At 41.3% G+C, this 23,650-nt stretch overlaps 1 protein-coding gene across 7 annotated transcripts in view; it reads left to right on the plus strand.

Moving 5' to 3' along the window:
* klhl32 (kelch-like family member 32) overlaps positions 1 to 22,523 on the plus strand; it is a 184,798-nt gene extending 162,275 nt beyond the window's left edge. For 5 of the 7 annotated variants that reach the window (XM_067983834.1, XM_067983837.1, XM_067983835.1 and 2 more), the window contains 4 exons: positions 7,121 to 7,179; positions 10,173 to 10,365; positions 21,738 to 21,832; positions 22,362 to 22,523. In XM_067983834.1, the coding sequence (XP_067839935.1) occupies positions 7,121 to 7,179; positions 10,173 to 10,365; positions 21,738 to 21,832; positions 22,362 to 22,523 (509 nt within the window). The remainder of the gene's footprint in view (positions 1 to 7,120; positions 7,180 to 10,172; positions 10,366 to 21,737; positions 21,833 to 22,361) is intronic. The other 2 variants (XM_067983839.1, XM_067983840.1) reach the window with 1 other exon arrangement.
* Positions 22,524 to 23,650: the final 1,127 nt, after the last annotated feature.

Consider the following 23,650-nt stretch of genomic DNA (forward strand, 5'->3'; position numbering starts at 1 on the left):
TGGAGTTTAATTTAGATAAATGTGAGGTGATGCATTTTGGTAGATCGAATCGGGCCAGGACCTACTCCGTTAATGGTAGGGCATTGGGGAGAGTTATAGAACAAAGAGATCTAGGAGTACAGGTTCATAGCTCCTTGAAAGTGGAGTCACAGGTGGATAGGGTGGTGAAGAAGGCATTCGGCATGCTTGGTTTCATTGGTCAGAACATTGAATAGAGGAGTTGGGATGTCTTGTGAAGTTGTACAAGACATTAGTAAGGCCACACTTGGAATACTGTGTACAGTTCTGGTCACCCTGTTATAGAAAGGATATTATTAAACTAGAAAGAGTGCAGAAAAGATTTACTAGGATGCTACCGGGACTTGATGGTTTGACTTATAGGGAGAGGTTGGATAGACTGAGACTTTTTTCCCTGGAGAGTAGGAGGTTTAGGGGTGATCTTATAGAAGTCTATAAAATAATGAGGGGCATAGATAAGGTAGATAGTCAAAATCTTTTCCCAAAGGTAGGGGAGTCTATAACGAGGGGGCATAGATTTAAGGTGAGAGGGAAGAGATACAAAAGGGTCCAGAGGGGCAATTTTTTCACTCAAAGGGTGGTGAGTGTCTGGAACGAGCTGCCAGAGGCAGTAGTAGAGGCGGGTACAATTTTGTCTTTTCAAAAGCATTTGGACAGTTACATGGGTAAGATGGGTATAGAGGGATATGGGCCAAGTGCGGGCAATTGGGACTAGCTTAGTGGTATAAACTGGGCGACATGGACATGTTGGGCCGAAGGGCCTGTTTCCATGTTGTAAACTTCTATGATTCTATGCCGAAGTTGTGTGACATACTTCTTTGGTCCTACCGATGTCTTTAGTTCCCACATCGACTACAACCAGTGGCTGTTTAACTCAGGCTGCCCAAAATTCTGTCCACACCCTGCTTGATGTCCTTCACCTTGGCATCAGTCAGGTGACATAAAGTCTGAACTTCAAGTCAAGTCTACAAACATGCCTGTTTATATCCCTGATGATCAAATTTCCTAATACTAACACCTGTCTCCTCCTATACTGAACCCTATGCCCAGTAGTAACATGCTCCATGAAGCCATGAACCGCATAATGCCAATTAGACCTTTACTTCTCTCTGAAAAGGCCTCAAGAGACTGATCCTCAACTAATTCCTGACTTTCCAGGCTAGAAGGAGTTGGCTAGTTTCAGCCCTGTTGAATTAATTTGGCCTATGGAGGGAGGTCTCACTATTGATTCTTTCACTCTAAAGTTGCACTGATTCACTTGTACCTATTCAGCTGAGGCATAGCCACGCAGAAATTACATTTTTTTTAAAAAATCATGCAGCTATCTTTTCAATCACAAACAGCTGCTTCAAATTTGAAAAGAAAAATTATGCTTTAGAACTAGAAAGATAAAGCAATAAAATGCAAACAAACTGCACAGGCTAAAAAAATTGTAATAAAAACACAACATTCTGAAAATACAAAACAGGTCCATTAGCATCTGAAAAGAGAAAAGAAAGGTTAACGTTTTTGGTCGGGTCTCTCTGTCAGAACTAAAATAAAAAGCTGTAGAATCATCCTTAACAGCATCAGGCGATTTAATTACGGTTGCAGCATTACCGAAACCTTAGCTTGCTGATTAGACCCCTGGGAAGCAGATAGAATGAAGTGTTAATCTGTGTGATACACTCAATAGGTGAGCCCTGGAATCTATGGAGGGCTTTGATTGCAAGGGATGATGTGCCAGCATGAGGTTGCATAACCTAACAGCAGAGAAATCAACTTGATGACTTTTGAGAACTTCAACAGGCAAATGCACCCCCAGTTTTAAGCAAATTAAACAATAAGGATACTCTAATTTAATATCTGTTTTAGTACAATCAAATCTGTATGCAAATCCTCAGCATCCCTTACTGATAGATGAGCATGAACATAAAGTGCATACGTGGAAGGAATTTAATTACAGAAATGAATATAGGTGTGCTCACCTTTGTAGAAGACTTAAAGTACAGAAATATGTTCTGTGGTGTTACCTTTTTGAAAAAGCACCCCAAAATTAAATTCCCGTTTTTAAAAAAAATGTCTTGAGATGTGTATCAAAAAAAATGAATAAATACATTTTTAGTTAGGTGCTTGAAGCATGGAAACTTATGACCATGTTTAAGAGGCTCCCAACCAAGTTAGTGATAAATCCACACTACAGTTTCTGTTCCCCCAATATGGAGTGCACACCCTGTGGGGAACACATACCAGATTGCTAAGCCCAGTTATTAAGATGCATGTAGGCATGCAAGAAAAATAGGGTGGTAATAGTAGGGGACTTTAACTTTCCCAACATTGACTGGGACAGCCATAGCATTAGGGGCTTGGATGGAGAGAAATTTGTTGAGTGTATTCAGGAGGAATTTCTCATTCAGTATGTGGATGGCCCGACTAGAGAGGGGGCAAAACTTGACCTCCTCTTGGGAAATAAGGAAGGGCAGGTGACAGAAGTGTTAGTGAGGGATCACTTTGGGACCAGTGATCATAATTCCATTAGTTTTAAGATAGCTATGGAGAAGGATAGGTCTGGCCCAAAAGTTAAAATTCTAAATTGGGGAAAGGCCAATTTTGATGGTATTAGACAGGAACTTTCAGAAGTTGATTGGGAGAGTCTGTTGGCAGGCAAAGGGACGTCTGGTAAGTGGGAGGCTTTCAAAAGTGTGTTAACCAGGGTTCAGGGTAAGCACATTCCTTATAAAGTGAAGGGCAAGGCTGGTAGAAGTAGGGAACCTTGGATGACTCGGGAGATTGAGGCACTAGTCAAAAATAAGAAGGAGGCATATGACATGCATAGGCAGCTGGGATCAAGTGGATCCCTTGAAGAGTATAGAGATTGCCGGAGTAGAGTTAAGAGAGAAATCAGGAGGGCAAAAAGGGGATATGAGATTGCTTTGGCAGATCAGGCAAAGGTGAATCCAAAGAGCTTCTACAAATACATAAAGGGCAAAAGGGTAACCAGGGAGAGAGTAGGGCCTCTTAAGGATCAACAAGGTCATCTAAGTGCGGAACCACAAGAGATGGGTGAGATCCTGAATGAATATTTCACATCGGTATTTACGGTTGAGAAAGGCATGGATGTTAGGGAACTTGGGGAAATAAATAGTGATGTCTTGAGGAGTGTACATATTACAGAGAGGGAGGTGCTGGAAGTCTTAACGCGCATCAAGGTAGATAAATCTCCGGGACCTGATGAAATGTATCCCAGGACGTTATGGGAGGTTAGGGAGGAAATTGCGGGTCCCCTAGCAGAGATATTTGAATCATCCACCGCTACAGGTGAGGTGCCTGAAGATTGGAGGGTAGCAAATGTTGTGCCTTTGTTTAAGAAGGGCGGCAGGGAAAAGCCTGGGAACTACAGACCAGTGAGCCTGACATCTGTAGTGGGTAAGTTGTTAGAGGGTATTCTGAGGGACAGGATCTACAGGCATTTGGAGAGGCAGGGACTAATTAGGAACAGTCAGCATGGTTTTGTGAGAGGAAAATCATGTCTCACGAATTTGATTGAGTTTTTTGAAGGGGTAACCAAGAAGATAGATGAGGGCTGTGCAGTAGACGTGGTCTACATGGACTTCAGCAAAGCATTTGACAAGGTACCGCATGGTAGGTTGTTACATAAGGTTAAATCTCATGGGATCCAAGGTGAGGTAGCCAATTGGATACAAAATTGGCTTGACGACAGAAGACAGAGGGTGGTTGTCGAGGGTTGTTTTTCAAACTGGATGCCTGTGTCCAGCGGTGTGCCTCAGGGATCGGTGCTGGGTCCGCTGTTATTTGTTATTTATATTAATGATTTGGATGAGAATTTAGGAGGCATGGTTAGTAAGTTTGCAGATGACACCAAGATTGGTGGCATTGTGGACAGTGAAGAAGGTTATCTAGGATTGCAACGGGATCTTGATAAATTGGGCCAGTGGGCCGATGAATGGCAGATGGAGTTTAATTTAGATAAATGTGAGGTAATGCATTTTGGTAGATCGAATCGGGCCAGGACCTACTCCGTTAATGGTAGGGCGTTGGGGAGAGTTATAGAACAAAGAGATCTGGGAGTACAGATTCATAGCTCCTTGAAAGTGGAGTCACAGGTGGATAGGGTGGTGAAGAAGGCATTCAGCATGCTTGGTTTCATTGGTCAGAACATTGAATGCAGGAGTTGGGATGTCTTGTTGAAGTTGTACAGGGCATTGGTGAGGCCACACTTGGAGTACTGTGTACAGTTCTGGTCACCCTATTATAGAAAGGATATTATTAAACTAGAAAGAGTGCAGAAAAGATTTACCAGGATGCTACCGGGACTTGATGGTTTGACTTACAGGGAGAGGTTAGACAGACTGGGACTTTATTCCCTGGAGAGTAGGAGGTTAAGGGGTGATCTTATAGAAGTCTATAAAATAATGAGGGGCATAGATAAGGTCGATAGTCAAAATCTTTTCCCAAAGGTAGGGGAGTCTATAACGAGGGGGCACAGATTTAAGGTGAGAGGGGAGAGATACAAAAGGATCCAGAGGGGCAATTTTTTCACTCAAAGGGTGGTGAGTGTCTGGAACGAGCTGCCAGAGGCAGTAGTAGAGGCGGGTACAATTTTGTCTTTTAAAAAGCATTTGGACAGTTACATGGGGAAGATGGGTATCGAGGGATATGGGCCAAGTGCAGGCAATTGGGACTAGCTTAGTGGTATAAACTGGGCGACATGGACATGTTGGGCCGAAGGGCCTGTTTCCATGTTGTAACTTCTATGATTCTATGATTCTATGAGCCAAAGCTTGTGAACCACAGGCTTACCAGCACAGAGCACTGGTAAGCTTCCATATGCTTGTCCAGCCAGCATCCTGGCTGTAGTGTCAAAGGCCTGTACTCCAGAACTAGCCTCACCTCTAGTCAAGCTGTTCCGGTACAGCTACAAAATTGGCATCTATCTGACAAGGTGGAAAATTGCCCAGGTATGTCCTGTCCATAAAAGGCAGGACAAATCCAACCGAGCCAATTACCATCCTATCAGCCTACTCTCAATCATCAGCAAAATGATGGAAGGTGTCGTCGACCAGTGCTATCAAGCAGCACTTACTCACCAATAACCTGCTCACCAGTGCTCAGTTTGGGTTCCACCAGAACCACTCGGCTTCAGACCTCAGTACAGCCTTGGTCCAAACATGGACACACGAGGTTTAAAACACCCATTAAATGAGGAAAAACAAAAACAGGAAAATTGGATGCTGAATTGGGAGAGTTTTGTGAAACTTGTTTCATAATGCCACTTGGTGGCTAGAGTCTGTAATTGCACTATGGGAGGCAACTGTTGACATTGGAAAGTGCCGTTATAAATGTTTACAATTTCTTAATGTTCATATAAAAGCATTACTCAAAAATTGTGACAATAGTAAGACTCTGGGAGATGTGTAAATAGATAGATGAATTGATAGACTGTGTGCAGTTTTAACCACCCTACATTAGGAGATTAATACCTTGGAAATAGATAAAAGAGCATAAAAATACCTCTAGAACTTGGGGCTTGAAATTACAAGAAGACATTTGAAGAGCTTGTTTTAGTTGGAGAAAAGATGATTGAGTGAAATATGATCTATGCCTTTAAAATGCTGAGAGACATGGGTGATTTAAATGTAAGCAAGTTATTTCAACCAAGCCATTGCATAGACCTGGAGGACGCAGATTTAAAATTAACAAGCCTCAAATAAGTCTAGAAGAAATTGTGAAGAAACTTTTTTTTACGTCTCAGAATAATGAATATGTGAAACTGGTTACCAAAGGAAAAACATTGTTTGCCTTTGTCGAATAACATAGATGATTGGAAATGGAATTGAAGGTTTCTCAGGATAGATAGCAACTGAGATTATCAATTACTCAATGGAACACATTGGGTGCTGGATTTCTGGCATCTGTGAAGGCCAGGATTGAATGCTAAAGATGAGCATGTAGATTCTGGAGTTTGCTTTATTACTTTTAGGGATCAGGAGTATTTATTTACACTGAACTTTCTAGCAGGAGATTAAGTAAGAGGGGTGGGGTCCATGATTGAATAGATTTTACATTGTGGAAGAAACCTGTTTAATGCCTGGATGGTTGTTTCTCAATTCATGTTTTGTTATGCTCTTGTGTAACATTGAAGTGCTTTCAATCTCCTTCAGATCATGTTCAATGCCCTAAGTGCACTGGAAATAGGTTTCAGAATAAGTTAAAACAAATTGCATATCACACAGGTAAAAATGAACTCTAAAGTTATTGTGACTGGAACTTTATCTGATGCACATTTGAAATGCCACATAACATCATGCAGGTACAGTTAGTTATGTCCTTTTTGTGCTTTACTGACCTCCACCTCTAACAATGGGTGGAGGGATTTTTTACATGAAATTAGCACTATATCATAACACTTGGTTTTGCTATATCATTGCATTTTAATTAGATTAATCATTCACATTGTTAAGTAATACTTTTCTTCCTGAGAACTTTGTCAGTATGTGTTGACCAAAAATATAATGAGATGGTAATAGGAAGTGAGAAATAGAACCTATTGGTGGCACAGTTGGTATGTGGATTGCCCGATATGGAATTGAGCAATACAGATGAGAGAGGCTTCTGGTCTGATCCCTGATCTGTGCTGAGTTAACTGAGCTCAGCAAAATAGTGATACAGTTAGCCTCACGTTTAGAGAGGAAAAATCAGCAGAAGTTGCACGTCCTGCTGGTCGCTGCCCACTGACTCCTGCTGGTCAGTGTGTGGATATTGGGTGAGGATAGGATTGGGCTCACCAGTGATGAATCCTACCATGCTTGAATAGCCTGTTTGCAGTCACTGTGCAGACTCACATGTGACGAATGGCCACTCGAGCGAGGTTCTGTAGGACAGTCACTGCCTGTGGAACCATAACCCAGCAGGAGTCAGTATATTCACAGAATAATAGAAATTGCCATTCCAAAAACTCCAGTCAGCCCATCACATCTGTGCCTTGAGAGGAATGGGGGGAGGAGATTGATGTAGAAAGAAAATTGTAATGAGAAATAATAGCATATTGAAATGTTTGTCAAATCATCATTGAGCTAGAATAAATACGATTTTTTCATTGTAGGTGGAGTGACCAACACAGCTCAGTACCAGAACAGACTTATGGTGTACGATCCAAGCCAGGTAGGTCTCACTATTACTCTGTGTACAGGGGTGACACTTCATTGCATTAGTCTTGATGTTTGTAAGCTAAAATCTATACTTTTTATACAGTGGAAAACAAAATGTGCTAACAATAACCTTTAATGGAGTTACAGAGTATAGATGTCTTTTGATGACCTGGGTTTAATTGCTTGCCAGATATTCACAGATGCGTGAAACTTAGCTGCTACAAGTAGCCCTGTTATCATTCAAACCAGTGATATTTTACATTAATTTCTCACAACCAAAGAATCTCACAAATGCTGTCAACTTGACTCTGTTGCTTACTTTCCAGTTTTGTTCTGGTTTTCTGCGGCTCCTGCTGGATATTCTAAAAGGACACTTCAGTATCCAAAGCATTAGTACGTTATACATCAGGCAAATAAACATACAAACTTATCGCTAGTCACCACCAATCTAGTTTATCACTGTTTCATGTTTTATTTTCGCCCTTATGTCCATACAGTAAGACCTTCATTGTCCACTATAATGAGGGGGAGCTCCCTTTTTGACTAATGGAAATAATTTCTGACAGAAAGTTCATTAACTTTGTAACTGTGCCCCAAACAGTTGCAAAAATAGACTTTATTCCAAAAATTCTTTGTGGCATGAGATTTTTCATAGATCAACTCAAAATGTTTATTTTGTACATGGTGATGAGTAAGACACCGGGAAGATGAATTCTTTATTGCAGAAACTGTATTCACTTCCTTGACCACCTCTTCCTGGAAAGCACTGACTGCAGTTTGCTGAGAAGGATGCCCTTGATGTCCAAAGTGGAATGCTTCCTTACTATTTCCTCCCTCAGATTGACCTGCAGGGGTCTCTCAGTAATGGGAGTTGTCCTCCTAACCCCTGGGAATTAGCAGACTACTGGCTCATCTCCGCACCACACAGCAAAATAAGCAGAACTGAACAATTTGACAAACAACAGGAAGTGCAGATGCAGCCTTAAAGGAGCAATTGCCCAGAAAATCCTGTCTCCCTACCCTGGCCTTGGTGCTCCCAGCGAGTGTGTAATAAGGAAACCTGGGAAAACCTGAAACGCAAAATTCACCAGGGAAAATACACTCATGCTGCCGATGCACTCCCAGTGGAATTTCAACCTGCGAGTTGCTAATCTAATCATTGCTTCTATTTGTGGAAACTGTTATTCATTAGACATTATACAGAAATTTATCAAAAACTGTGCTTCCAAAGTGGAGTCTAATTAGATGGGACTGGAGGTTGGAGAATCAAGGCTATGGTGTTAAAGCCTATGTCCAACTTGCTGACCTGTCCAGGAGTGCAGCCTCACTAAATTTACCCTTATGTTACTTCAAAAATAGTCAAAAACAAAAATTCATCCCTAAAATACTAAAATGGTTCAGCCAGAATCATGTACGCATACCAATACGGTTTCATTTTTGAGTAGGGGACTTGAACAGATTAAACGACGAGTGCATTACAAAGCCTATCCATACTGAGGCTGTAGCCTCTTTTTTTGTACTTCAACGGAATTAACGAGAATCCTTTGAATAAAGAAGGATTTTCATTACTTTTTTTTATAAATACATCTTCAATTATATTTTAATGCTGACTTTGTTCAAAATGCACAGAAAACAAAGTGGCATACACAAATATTTGCATATTATGTACCTTAATTAAAACCGAAAGAAAATCAATCTGTTATTTGCAGATGTGCTTTTTTTAAAAAAAGTTATTGCAGTGTTCAAAGAGTGAATGTTTTTCTAATCAGGTCTGTTTCATGTTTACACGTACACTGGCTTTTTAAAATTCATGTGGCATATTGTTTGGATACAGTGACTAACAAAAGTCACAGCTGGAAGGGTATGGCTCTGAATTCCAATAACTCTCATTTGGTATTTGAGTTTGTTTCTTTTTCAGGACATTCTCAAGTGTGGATAATAGCTGCCATCTGCCAAAGTGCACACAGATACCTGCTAACAGGCAGTGACCCCTTCTTCTTCTATACTGATTAGTAATGGCTTGTCAGTTGATTCGGAATGACCCCTCAATTCCCTAGAGTCACCGTTCCTTATGGTGATCAGGAGCTCACCTGCCAAACTTTGCTGCTAAAGGAGATCTAATTGAAGAACATAGAAAGGCTTCGACAGCAAACAGATGTTGCCCGTGGCCATTCATTAGGGGATATGCTATTGGTCCAAATTCATATCAGAAATTAATTCATGCAGTACAATAGTGGCCTAGAAATTCGATGGCGCCACACCCGTTCTCCAGGAGCAAAATCGGCGTCTAAGCATCCAATGTGGTGGGCAGGGTGCGTGCGCTTGCTGAGTCTGAAATGCACTGCCCACCATACTGGCTTCTCCGTAGGCGTCCAGGGTGCATGCCAGAACTATTAAAATAACGAATTAAAATATTTTAAAAAGTGTCCTACTCTTGTTGTAGGACCCGTTTCTGATATTGGGCTGACTCACCACGTAATAAACTTGCCGAGCAATTCGTGGTGCTAACAGGCAGGAAGGACCATTCAGCAGCATTATTTAAAGGGCTCATCCACTACTTGGAGGTTTGTTGCTGGTTTGTCATTTCAAGCTGCTGGATATTTTATGGCCTATTACCTGACTCTGGAAACTTAATTTTGATTGCTGAGAAGAAGATTTTTCTGGTGTTGCACTGTTTTTGGCTGCTTTCAAAACAGTTTGACTGCAGTAATGGTTGGTCCAGTAGGGCTGCCTTTGGATCTGGAAGAAGAGGGGGAGCAGCAAGAGGAGAGGAGAGAGCAGGAGCAACTTGCAGACAAGGGAGCATCTGCAGTTTGTCATGCAGTGTGTGTAGGATGAGTTAGAAGTAAGCACTCCGCCCGCTACTTGCCCGTTATCCACTGTAGTTAAAATCGGGCCACGCATATGCTCTGACTCATGGTGAGCAACGACATGGGATGATCTGCAAGTGACTAAAGAAATTATTTTGAAACCCTCTGTAATTTTATTAATCTTTCTGACTCTCAGAATAAATGGATCAGCCGCAGTCCAATGTTACAGAGGCGAGTCTATCATGTTATGGCAGCTGTCAATAGAAAACTTTATGTTCTTGGAGGAAATGACTTGGACTACAACAATGATCGGATTCTGGTTCGTCAAATTGACTGCTATAACATAGACACGGATCAGTGGGTACGCTGCCATTTCAACTTGCTCACAGGTAGGAATTTTTAGGTTTCCTTTGTATCTGTCTTCACAATAGAAGATACAAAAAGCATAACCAAAATAGTGGGGAACCGAGGGGCTAATGAGAGTGAGGAACTTTAAAGTAATTAACATCAGTAGAGAAAAAGTACTTGAGAAACTGATGGGACTAAAAGCCAATAAATCCACTGGACCTGTTGGCCTACATCTGAGTGTTCTAAAAGAGGTGGCTGCGGAGATAGTGGATGCATTGGTTGAGATCTTCCAAAATTCTCTAGAATCTAGAACAATCCCAGCAGATTGGAAGGTAGCAAATATAACCCCTGCTATTCAAGAAAGGAGGGAGAGAAAAAACAGGGAACTAGAGGCCTGTTAGCCTGACATCAGTCGTCGGGAAAATGCTGGAATCCATTATTAAGGAAGTAGTAACAGGGCACTTAGAGAATCATAATATGATTAGGCAGAGACAACATGGTTTTATGAAAGGGAAATCGTGTTTTTTGAGGATGTAACTAGCTGGGTAGATAAAGCGGAACCAATGGATATAATATATTTGGATTTTCAAAAGGCATTCGACAAGGTGCCACGTAAAAGGTTGTTACGCAAGATAAGGGCTCGTGGGGTTGGGATAACATATTAGCATGGATAGAAGATTGGTTAACGGACAGAAAACAGAGAGTAGGGATAAACGGGTCATTCTCAGGTTGGCAGGCTGTAATTAGTGCGGTGCCGCAAGGATCGGTGCTTGGGCCTCAGCTATTTACAATCTGTATTAATGACTTAGATGAAGGGACCGAGTGTAATGTATCCAAGTTTGCTGACTATATAAAGCTAGGTGGGAAAGTAAGCTGTGAGGAGGACACAAAGACTCTGCATAGGGATATCGGCAGGTTAAGTAAGTGGGCAAGAAGGTGGCAGATGGAGTATAATGTGGGGAAATGTGAGGTTATTCACTTTGGTAGGAAGAATAGAAAAACAGAATATTTTTTAAATAGTGAGAAACTATTAAATGTTGGTGTTCAGAGAGATCTGGGTGTCCTCGTACAAGAAGCACAAAAAGCTAGCATGCAGGTACAGCAAGCAATTAGGAAGGCAAATGGCATGTTGGCCTTTATTGCAAGGGGGTTGGAGTACAAGAGTAAGGAAGTCTTACTACAATTGTGCAGGGCTTTGGTGAGACCTCACCTGGCGTACTGTGTACAGTTTTGGTCTCCTTATCTAAGGAAGGATATACTTGCCTTAGAAGCGGTGCAACGAAGGTTCACTAGATTGATTCCTGGGATGAGAGGGTTGCCCCATGAGGAGAGATTGGGTAGAATGGGCCTATACTGCCTGGAGTTTAGAAGAATGAGAGGTGATATTGAAACATATAAGATTCTGAGGGGGCTTGACCCAGGCAGATGCTGAGAGGTTGTTTCCCCTGGCTGGAGAGTCTAGAACGAGGGGCATAGTCGCAGGATAAGGGGTCGGCCATTTAAGACTGAGATGAGGAGGAATTTCTTCACTGAGTGTTTTGAATCTTTGGAATTCTCTACCTCAGAGGGCTGTGGATGCTGAGTCATTAAATATGTTCATGGCTAAGTTAGATTGGACTCTAAGAGAATCAAGGGATATGGGGATTGGGCAGGAAAGTGGAGTTGAGGTTGAAGATCAGCCATGATTTGATTGAATGGCGGAGCAGGCTCGAGGGGCCAAATGGCCTACTCCTTCTCCTATTTCTTATGTTCTTATGTGAACTGTATTATTCTGCAGTAATGACAGGATCATTTGATGGAGGTTCCTGTCAATTATGCTTCGGAACATTCTGTTCAGTGTATTGTTTTTAAAATAGTTTTTTTTTCATTCATTCTCCATATGATTAATTGAGGTAAAATCACAAGGACGTTTTTTCTGCACCACTGCTTGCTCATGGTAGCTGTGTGAAGGCTGTGTTGCCATGGGCCTAGGTGTCCTAGTTCAGTTTGTTTTCTCTCATTATTCACACTAACGTCTCATTATTGCTGTTCCAGCAGGAGAAGTTCTTGTGTTATTTCTGTGTGTTTTAAATTGGTTGGTTTTGTCTATAGTTGCAACTCTTGTTTTCGTAGTGTCTATAATTCCAATGCCAGAGCATTTTCTCATTTTTCAAAAATAAAGTTACAGTGCAGAGTGTGTAGCTTGCAAATATCTCTCTGAAGGCAAGAAAAACTAAAGTGCTGAAAAGTAATCCTTTAGGACAAGGCTTTACCCAATGCCTTGGGTACCCAGTACCTCCACATATTTGCAGTACCCCCACACATTGAGAATAAGCCTTCATTATCTGGTGTTCAAACCAAAATCTAAACAGAAGTACAGTATTTCAAGCTAAACGGGCTTTTGTCTGTTACAGGGCAGCATTATAGTAGGCCTTGGATCAAACAGATTAACAAGCACCATTTATTTAATATGGCTGAGTTCAAACCATTTTTTTAAATTCTCACCCTCAGGTCTCTATGTCCAGAAATGCCAAATCAGCTCCAGTACCAAAACAGTCACAAAGCTATCCCAAAATAGGTTCAGGTTACCTTAGTCCAGAAAAACAAAAGGGTCTGCTCCAGTTCTTTTCTTCACTTTTTATTTTGAGGATCTCAGCTTTCAAAATTACTAGAAATTTTAGTAAAAAAAAGTTTCTTCTGCTCTCTGTTCTAAATCTTTTCTATTTAATCTTATATGTCCCCTTGTTCTAGACCCCTCAATTACTAGAAACGGTCTGTTTCTATCTAATATGTCCCAGTCCTTCATAATTTTAAACACCACTACCAAATCACCTCCTAATCTTCTCTTTTTTTTTATTCGTTCACGGGATGTGGGCGTCGCTGGCAAGGCCGGCATTTATTGCCCATCCCTAATTGCCCTCGAGAAGGTGGTGGTGAGCCGCCTTCTTGAACCGCTGCAGTCCGTGTGGTGACGGTTCTCCCACTGTGCTGTTAGGAAGGGAGTTCCAGGATTTTGACCCAGCGACAATGAAGGAACGGCGATATATTTCCAAGTCGGGATGGTGTGTGACTTGGAGGGGAACGTGCAGGTGGTGTTGTTCCCATGCGCCTGCTGCTCTTGTCCTTCTAGGTGGTAGAGGTCGCGGGTTTGCTCTGTTCTAATGAAAACAGCCAAATTGTTTAAAGTCTTTCTCTGTATTTGTATTTCCTTATCCCAGTGAATCTGTGCTGAACCTTCTCTATAGGAAGAATGTTGAGGCAATATGTGGAGCCCAAAATTGCACACAGTACTCCAACTGTGTGCAAGGTTTTGTATAGATTTACCACTACATCGCAACCTTTATTTTCTCTTGCGATAAAACTCAGTATCCCATTGGCCTTATCCACTTAAAGTGCTGTATTGAGTGTCTTGTGAACTTGAACCCCAAATCCCTCTGTTCTTCCACATCACCCAGCCTTCCCCATTCAAAGTATAATTATTACTTAATTTTTAACAAAATGTACCATCTCACATTTACTGCCATTGAATTCTACCTGTCACTTTTTTGCCTGTTCCACCCTCTTATCAGTATCTCCTTACCACTTTTATTCACTATGCATCCTATTTTAGTGTCATCTGAAAATTTGGACATTACTACCTCTACCCTATGCCCAAATCATTGATGTACACAGTGAACAGAAGCAGTCCCCCAACAGAACTCTGTGGGACACTGCTACCTGATTCCAATCACTCTGTGAAACTGCCCTTAACTCCTATTCTTTGTTTCCTACCTTCTAACTAGTTTTTAGTCCAATTTGAAATTCCTTATACACCACATCCACTGCATTTCCGCCATCCAACAGCTAACGTATTACAAAGCTAGAGTCGCAGATGAAAAATCACATTCGTAACCACACTGCCATCTACAGTCTTCATTGATAACATGGCTCTTAAAAAGAAAAGTCAAAAGATGTTTGCTTTCATTAGAACTTTCCAAGCATCCAGAAACTCTACCATTTCAAAGGGATATAATGTAAAGATTTGTCTTGTAATATTGAGATAATCACTAACTCCTTAATCTGTGATGTCCCAACAATCTTATTTTATCTACAATCTTTATTAAATCAGGATTTAAAGCCTAGCTCCATTATGATTCACCTGATGGTGTTTCAGCTTTATTCTGTGGTGAATGGAAAAGCTGTAGGAAAACATCACCTTGTGATGAGTTAATGAAGAGTGCCTGAAGGTTTAGTCCTCCATTTAATCCTTCTCAACAGAATCGTTGATCTCATTCTCCACATGACTCAATGTCATCATGTTACCTCAAGTTCTTCACTTTCAAAACAGTCATAGTCTTCTCAGCCTGCTGAATGTATGAGCTGGAAGCTCTAGTAATGGCAGACTCCATATGCATTTTTGCCTGAAGTAGTGTCAAAATTTCACTTCTCCAAAGAGGTAATTACAAAATGTTACCATTCCTTCCTTCAAAGTTTTAATGCTGATTGCTTGGCATCAACATTTTTACAGCTCTGGAATAGTGGCCTAGAATTCGCTGCAATGGCAATAGTGGAGACGAAAGCCATAGGTTAGACCATCATGCTCCCCAGTGGCAAATTCACGCCACAATTTGCTGGAAAAATAATTAGAATACACCGCAGTGAGTATAGGATTAGGAATGGTGCAGAAAAAAACCAATATTTATCAGCCTTTAGTACTTGCAAGTTATAGAATGTAGAAGGGGCGGATGTGTGATTACTCAATGAAACAAAAATTTCACAGTGTTGCGTGACTATTCAAAACCCTGACGGCAGCGGAACAGGTAGATAAGGTGGTAAAGAAGGCATATGGGATACTTGCCTTTATTAGCCGAGGCATAGAATATAAGAGCAAGGAGGTTATGATGGAGCTGTATAAAACACTGGTTAGGCCACAGCTGGAGTACTGTGTGCAGTTCTGGTCGCCACACTACAGGAAGGATGTGATCGCTTTGGAGAGGGTGCAGAGGAGATTCACCAGGATGTTACCAGGGCTCGAGCGCTTCAGCTATGAAGAGAGACTGGGAAGATTGGGTTTGTTTTCCTTGGAGCAGAGGAGGCTGAGGGGGGACATGATTGAGGTGTACAAAATTATGAGGGGCACAGATAGGATGGATACTAAGGAGCTTTTTCCCTTCGTTGAGGGTTCTATAACAAGGGGACATAGATTCAAGGTAAAAGGCGGGAGGTTTAGAGGGGATTTGAGAAAGAACTTTTTCACCCAGAGGGTGGTTGGAGTCTGGAACTCACTGCCTGAAAGGGTTGTGGAGGCAGGAACCCTCACAACATTCAAGAAGCATTTGGATGAGCACTTGAAATGCCATAGCATACAAGGCTACGGACCAAATGCTGGAATATGGGATTAGAGTAGACAGGGCTTGATGGCCGGCGCGGACACGATGGGCCGAAGGGCCTCTATCCGTGCTGTATAACTCTATGACTCTATGACGTTATTCCGTCAGCTGTAATCAACCTTGTTGCTGTGCCTGAAATGCTAGCCTGTAAAACCTCCCAGAGCCGTGGTCAATTGTAGAATACAGGCAGAGTAAGAAATGGCTACAACCTACTCATCAGTTTTATGTCTGAGTGTGGGAAAACATTTTAAAGAAAGACAAATCTAAAGGCAGTGTATCTGAATGCACGAAGCATTTGTAATAAGGTAGACAAATTAACAGCGCAAATAGATGTAAATGGATATGATATAATTGCGATTACGGTGACATGGCTGCAGGGTGACCAAGGCTGGGAGCTGAATATCCAAGGGTATTCGATATTTAGGAAGGACAGGCAAAAAGGAAAAGGAGGTGGGGTGGCGTTGTTAGTAAAGGATGAAATCAGAGCAATAGGTGAGAAAGGATATTGGCTCAGAAAATCAAGATGTAGAATCAGTCTAGGTGGAGTTAAGGAGAACCAAGGGACAGAAAACATTGGTGGGAGTTGTCTATAGGCCTCCAAACAGTAGTGGTAATGTAGGGGACAGCATCAAACAGGAAATTAGAGATGCATGTATCAAGGGTACTACAGTAATCATGGGTGACATTAATCTACATATAGACTGGCCAAACCAAATTAGCAATAATGCTGCGGAGGATGAATTCCTGGAGTGTGTACGAGATGGTTTTTTAGACCAGTACGTTGCAGAGCCAACCAGGGAACAGGCTATCCGAGATTGGGTATTGTGCAATGAGAAGGGGTTAATAAGTAATCTTGTTGTGCGGGGTCCTTTCGGGAAGAGTGACCATAACATGATAGAATTCTTCATTAAGATGGAAAGTGAAGTAGTCCAATCCGAAACTAGGGTCCTAAATCTAAACAAAGGAAACTACGAAGGTATGAGGAGTGAGTTGGCTATGATAGATTGGGAAGCTTCATTAAAAGGCATGACAGTGGATAGGCAATGGCTAACATTTAAGGAACGAATGCATGAATTGCAACAATTATACATTCCTTTCTGGCGCAAAAACACAAAAGAAAAAGCGGCCCAACCATGGCTAACAAAAAAAATTAAGGATAGTATTAGATCCAAAGAGGAGTCATATAAAGTTGCCAGAAAAAGTAGCAAGCCTGAGGATTGGGAGCAGTTTAGAATCCAGCAAAAAAGGACCAGGAGATTGATTTAGAGGGGAAAAATAGAGTATGAGAATAATCTTGCAAGGAACGTAAAAGTGGCCTGTAAAAGCTTCTACAAGTATGTAAAAAGAAAAAGATTAGTGAAGACAAATGTAGGTCCCTTGCAGTCAGAAACGGGAGAATTTATAATGGGGAACAAGCAAATAGCAGAGCAATTAAACAAATAATTTGGTTCTGTCTTTACGAAAGAGACATAAATAACTTCCCAAAAATGCTAGGGAACCAAGTGACTAGTGAGAAGGAGGAATTAAAGGAAATTAGTAGTATTAAAAAAAAATGGTGCTGGAGAAATTAATGGGACTGAAAGCGGATAATTTCCCAGGGCCTGGTAATCTGCATCCCAGAGTACTAAAAGAGGTAGCCTTGGAAATAGTGGATGCATTAGTAGGGGTATAATCAAGCAAAATGAGAGATTAGAGCAATACTTTAGCCGTAGAGTACCAAAAGTCTGGAATATACTCCTGGCAAAAATAATTGATGCTTTATCAATTCATCCTTTAGAAAGAAGCTGGATGGATATCTGATTAAGAATATGATTGATAAAAATACTCTGTGTACCGCTGTGGCCCCTGTACTATAATCTGTGGAATGCACCAGGTCAGAATTGAACAAATCGGATTGTGTATTGTTGTACTAATAAGGACCGTTTGCATGACTAAGATAGAGAGAAATTTCACACATCCTTTTTACCAGTGGTTATTTGCATTCCTCTAGAAACTTAATAAGTTGAGTTGAGCGAGTCCACTGCAAATATTTTTCCTTACTGTTTTATTCCTAAATGGGGTATGGTCTTAAGAATAGGAAAGTTTTAATTGTGGGTGATTCTATGATTAGAGGAACAGACAGCCTTTTTTGCAGCAGTGGTTGGGACTCCCAAATAGCGTATTGCTTCCCGATGCCAGGGTAAGGGACTTAACGGAATGGACAGAAAAATACCTTGAAGGCAGGGGACGGGGTGGGGGAGCTAATGACGTGGAAAAAAATGAGATGGAGGTCTTGGAAAAGGAGTTTGAGGAGTTAGGTGCTGATTTACAGGCCAGCACCACAAGTGTAGTGATCTCAGAATTATCCCCTGATGCCACCCATTAGGCCAGTTAGGGAGAAATAGATTAATCACATCAACACATGGCTTCAGTGATGATGTAAAAGAGTGGGCTTTGGATTTCTAGGGCACTAGGACAAGTTTTGGATAGAGGGAAACTGTACAGATGAGACAGTCTTCACCTAAACAATGTCTTCACAAAATAGATCAGTGGAAGAGAATTTAGTACAGGAGGGGTAGGGGAAAATCAAAACTTTTAAATAGATAGCATGGAGGGAACAGAAATTCTGGGATAGTGAAGGTAGGAAGTTCAACATAAAATTGAACAAGATAGTAAATTAACGGGGGCATAGAGTCTAATAGATGGAGGAACTGAGAGAGGAAAAGCAGTCAACCAAGCAAGGTGCCTTTATGCCAATCCTATTACATGTAAAACAGGGGAGCTAGAAGCATGAAGGTATGATGTGGCTGCAGCTAGGACAAAATTGTGAGCTAGATATACCTGAATATTGAATTTATAGGAGAGGTAGGGGGAATAAGAAGGAGACAAATGACAGCATTAATAAAGACCACCAAAATGGTAACAGAAGGGAACTAAATGAGTGTAATCAGTAAGTAGGTAAAGCTAAGAAACAGGAGAGGGTGGTTAGAGTATCAACTTCTTAACTGATGATTCAACAGGGAAATGTATCTATACGCAGATCAGGGCAGGCTGTAAGAAAAGTAGCAGGTTTTTGACTTAAACAAGGCTAACTTTAACGGGATGAAGAAGCAATTGACTGTAGCAAAAGAAAGAAAAACTTGCATTTATAACGCTTTTCATGACCTCAGGACGTCTCAAAGTGCTTTACAACCGATGAAGTACTTTTGAAGTCTAGTTGCAACCTATGGCCCTTGCTATTTACTCTTACTGCTACCACCTTACACCCCCCCATTCCTTACCCATAAACCTACCTTGACCCTTAACCTCACAATGCGCCATTACCTCCTCTGTTCCAAAAATAAGTCTACTTCACCGTGTTGCATGGGTTCTTCATTGACTATGTCAGAATGGACTTTTACTTGTCATACCTGGATTCGTTCTCACGTTCTGCTGATCCTTCTTGAAATATTTAGCTTTAACTTATTCACATAGGACTCCTACACTTTAAAGGTATCTCATAAGAGCCACTTTTGTAAGTGTGTAAGGAGATAATATAATGTAACGTAATGTAGTTGACTGGGAAAAATTGTTAGTTGTAAATCTACAGACCAGCAGTGGAATCTATTCAAGAACGAAATAAGTAGATTACAAAACAAGTATATAGCCATGAAGGCAAAAGAGGTACTTCTGTGGTGATGCAGCAATGGTTTACGAGAGTAATTAGAACCAATATTTAAACAGATGTTGAAAAGCGGTGCTGTTGAATAGCAGGTGGTATAAACTTTATTTTGGTACTGCACTCTGCTCATGGCCATGTAAATATCAGGCTATAAATTGGGACGTGTAGCGCCCATTTTGTAGGTGCTACGCAGCCTCCTAAGGACCCAAAATAGCTTCTGGAATGCGCGCGCACACTTCTAGCATGATGTGCACTGGACGCGATCTTGGTAAAGGTGTTTGTGCACATGCAGATAACGAACGCTGGAAGCATGTAAAGTAGGGAGGTTATGCGGTAGATCAGTGTGCAACGCTGATTTAAAGGGACACATGTGATTTTGGAACTCCACACTCCAGCCAACGCACTGTCTTAACCTTGCACAGCTGAATATGTCGTAAACAGCATGGAGGACCCCCCCACTAGCGCTATTTAAAGGAATCATGGAGGAGTTACAGGTTAGTTGCTGGATTATTGTTTCTGGCTGCTGATGCATTTTTACCTGTTTTTGGAGGTCTCCTGTACTTGAATACTAGGATTAGGGGACATAGCCTAAAAATTGAGCCAGTACTTGCAGGAGTGAAGTTAGGAAACACTCCTACACGCAAAGGGTGGCAGAAGTTTGGAACGCTCTTCTGCAAACCTGTTGCTAGCTCATTGTAAATTTTAAATCTGAGATTGAAAGATTTTTGTTAACCAAAGGTATTAAAGGATATGGGGCTAAGGCAGGTATATGGAGTTGGGTCACAGATCAACCATGATCTCATTGAATGGTGGAACAGGCTCGGGGGGCTAAATGGCCTACTTCTGTTCCTATCTTCGTAAATTCCTATAATAAAGTTCCAATATTCTAAAGGGTGTGGGCTGGCTAGCTGACAGACAACAGCAAGGGCACTGGCAGAGTGGCAGGGGTGGGACAGGAATGCTGTCATCCTGAGAGAGGACAGCAGGTTCATGGAGCCACTGCCACTTGCTGCCTCCTGTTATGCGCCACCTTCTCCTGCAAGGAAGCGAGACATGTGTCAGTGAGTGTCCTGCAAGATGTTTGGGTGATATGGCTGTCATGGTTGAATAGCTGCCAGTGTGTGTGATCTGTGAAAATCTCATTGAAACATATAAGATCCTGAGGGGGATTGACAGGGTGGATGCTGAGAGGTTGTTTCCCCTGACTGGCGAGTCTTGAACTCAGGGACATAGTCGCAGGATATGGGGTCGGCCATTTAAGACTGAGATGAGGAGGAATTTCTTCACTCAAAGGGTTGTAAATCTTTGGAATTCTCTACCCCAGAGGGCTGTGAATGCAGAGACATTGAGTATATTCAAGGCTGAGATAGTTAGATTTTTGGACTCTAGGGGAATCAAGGGATATGGGGATCGGGCGGGAAAATGGATTTGAGGCCGAAGATTAGAAATGATCTTACTGAACAGCGGAGCAGCTCAACGGGCCGTATGGCCTATTCCTACTCCTATTTCTTATGTTATTACGTGAATTGTGAGTATGCATCTTGCAACAGTGATAATGTGAGAGGAAGCATTTGATTGGAAGAGTTGAGTACTGATTGAAAGAGTTTGTTGGTATGTGGGTGATGGGGGGTGTAGTGCATAGAACTGCGGCTAGTGGTACAAGATGCCACTTGACAGTTGACCTCACTCACCTTGACCACTCATGTCAAAGTATTGAACTTCTTCCTGCACTGCATCCATGTTCGTGGTGCTATGCACCTGGCATTGACTTCGTCCCCTAGTGCCTCCCACTGCCTCGGGAGCATATGTCTGGAGAGCCTCTTGCACCCCCTCCGGATATAGGATGCCCCTCCTGCTGTCCATCTCTTGCACCAAGGCCTCTAGTGCATCATCAGAGAACCTTGGTGCATGCACTCGCAGGCCCAGTACAAACTCAGATCGGCAGATTGGTGAGGTATGGTGCAGATTGGAGGATGTGGAATTTAGTAGTGCACAACCTTTGTTCAATATTTTAACTCAACAGTTTGTAAACATAGGGACGGGAACTGTATCTACGTTTTACGCGTGCGATGTCTGATCTCCGTGCAGACCCGTACCTTATATTTTGCAAATAAGAGGTGCAGGCTGCCTTTAAGTAGTGCTCGTGATATCGGGGCCCCCCGCTGGTGAGCTGCCACTCAACAGCGCAGCTTAGGCCTGGCTGCTCACAGCTATCAGGTAAATCACCAGGCAGCATGATTGTAACGTGCTGCCTGCATCTCAACGACTGGCCGCAGGTTAATCGCGAACTGCGACCCCCGCGCCTGGTTTCGGGGGTTATCCAATATGACCCCCAACATCTCTTATTTAAACTTCAAGTGCAAACATCCAGACATTTTTATTTGAATAATGTAACTAATTAGTACTTTGTACTTTCCCACATTAGGCCAAAATGAATCGGGTGTAGCTGTGCACAATGGAAGAATCTATCTAGTTGGTGGGTACTCCATCTGGACAAATGAGCCATTGGCATGTATCCAGGTTAGTATCTTGGTTCATTTCCTTTTTTGTATTTCTTTTATAGGAGTACCAATTAAAATATGTGTAAGGATAAAGGTTCATTTCTTTTGAAATTGAAGGAAATAATTTTTAATTTTTTTATCAACAATTTTCAAGATACTATGGAAAAGTATTGCATGAAGTACACAGATACATAAATTACGGACTCTTGATTAGACGGAATAAGAAGAAATTCAATAACTATAATTAACTGAATTTGTGGCTGCCTAGTTGCGCAAGTCACAAAATACAAGCTTGACCATCTGATGTTAAAGGAACACATATTTTAGGTTTGGAGTTTAAAGGTTCCTAAGAACTTGGGTTTAATCACCAACAACAAATTTCGGATTGAATAACTGTAAGATCTGTGCATATATAAAATATACTTGTGAAGAACATGGTTAATTTTAATTAGGAAATTATTTCAATAGAGATTTGTGATGAAATATGTTTATTATAAAATATAGGTGTAACACTGAAATTTAATTCTCTATTGGATTTCTTTTTTTAGGTACTGGATGTCAGTACAGAAGGCAAAGAAGAGGTGTTTTATGGGCCAACACTACCATTTGCTTCCAATGGAATAGCAGGATGCTTTCTCCCAGCCCCTTATTTTACATGCCCTAATCTTCAGACACTGCAAGTGCCTCATCACAGGATAGGTGCTGTGTGAGAACATAGAGTTTAAGGTATCAATCCATGTGCAGTGTGAATGGATATGGGTATGTGAGACATCAACAGTTGTTTTGATATTTTCACCATTTTGTGTGCATAGGCCAAAGCCTATATCCACTTGCAACATGTCCCAGTCAAGATCACAAACAGGTAGCCTACCTTTTCATGAATGCATTCTGGCATACCTTAAACTCTCTATAGGAGTAGCTGTTCGATGTAGCTAGTAACTATGACAACTGCTGCTTCTGTGAGAAAACCAGATTTGTTGTTAATACTTTCAAGATAACAAAGAATATCCCAGTTCTATTTGAAGGAGAATATTTGATTCTGTTTACAGAGGCTAATGCTGAATCTGATGTTATACATAAGTCTCTAAGGTTACACCAATGTTCATTTTCCTTTCTCCCTTTGTTGGGGGGAAAGGGATTGCCAACGTGCAGTCAATGATTTTAGGTAAATATTTCTATTAATTTCTTAACTGTTAGTCATGTTCTTACTGTACAGTTAGTTTAAGTTCAATAGTCATCTTCTCCACTTTGTTTGTCAGTAAGACAGTATATGGAGTTAGATCACAGATCAGCCATGATCTTATCAAATGGCGGAGCAGGCACGAGGGGCTGAATGGCCTACTCCTGTTCCTATGTTCCTATGTAGCCATTCTGTGGTTCATTTCATTTCCTACCAGCAAATTGAAGTTTACTAGCCAAACACTAAAATCACTGGTAGCAATATTTGGGGTTGAATGATTAATCTATTCATATGACAATCCTCTAAAATAGACAAGTTAATGCTGCCTCTAAAATTGTGGTAGAGGAATGTCCTATGAACATATGAAGTGCTCATCTGCTGTTATGACTAACAGTAATTTCTACATTTAATTGTTAATTTGTAGAAGTATTTTTTCAGTCCTATATACAAATTATATCAAAAGTTTTAAATTACATCAGCTCTATCATGGCTCTACATATTTTCGGAGCTTTCTCGGAAAACAAACATCAAGAACAGATTCCTATCAGTTAGTACATCACAGTTATTAAGAACCCCATGCAAGTTTGGGGGGAAAGGATGCGTACAGTAGTTAAGTCATTCTAAATTAGCACTCTAAAAGCAGGAAACATAATGTAA

The sequence above is a fragment of the Heptranchias perlo genome, chromosome 5 (assembly GCF_035084215.1).
Source record: "Heptranchias perlo isolate sHepPer1 chromosome 5, sHepPer1.hap1, whole genome shotgun sequence".
In the NCBI taxonomy this organism is placed as follows: domain Eukaryota; kingdom Metazoa; phylum Chordata; class Chondrichthyes; order Hexanchiformes; family Hexanchidae; genus Heptranchias; species Heptranchias perlo.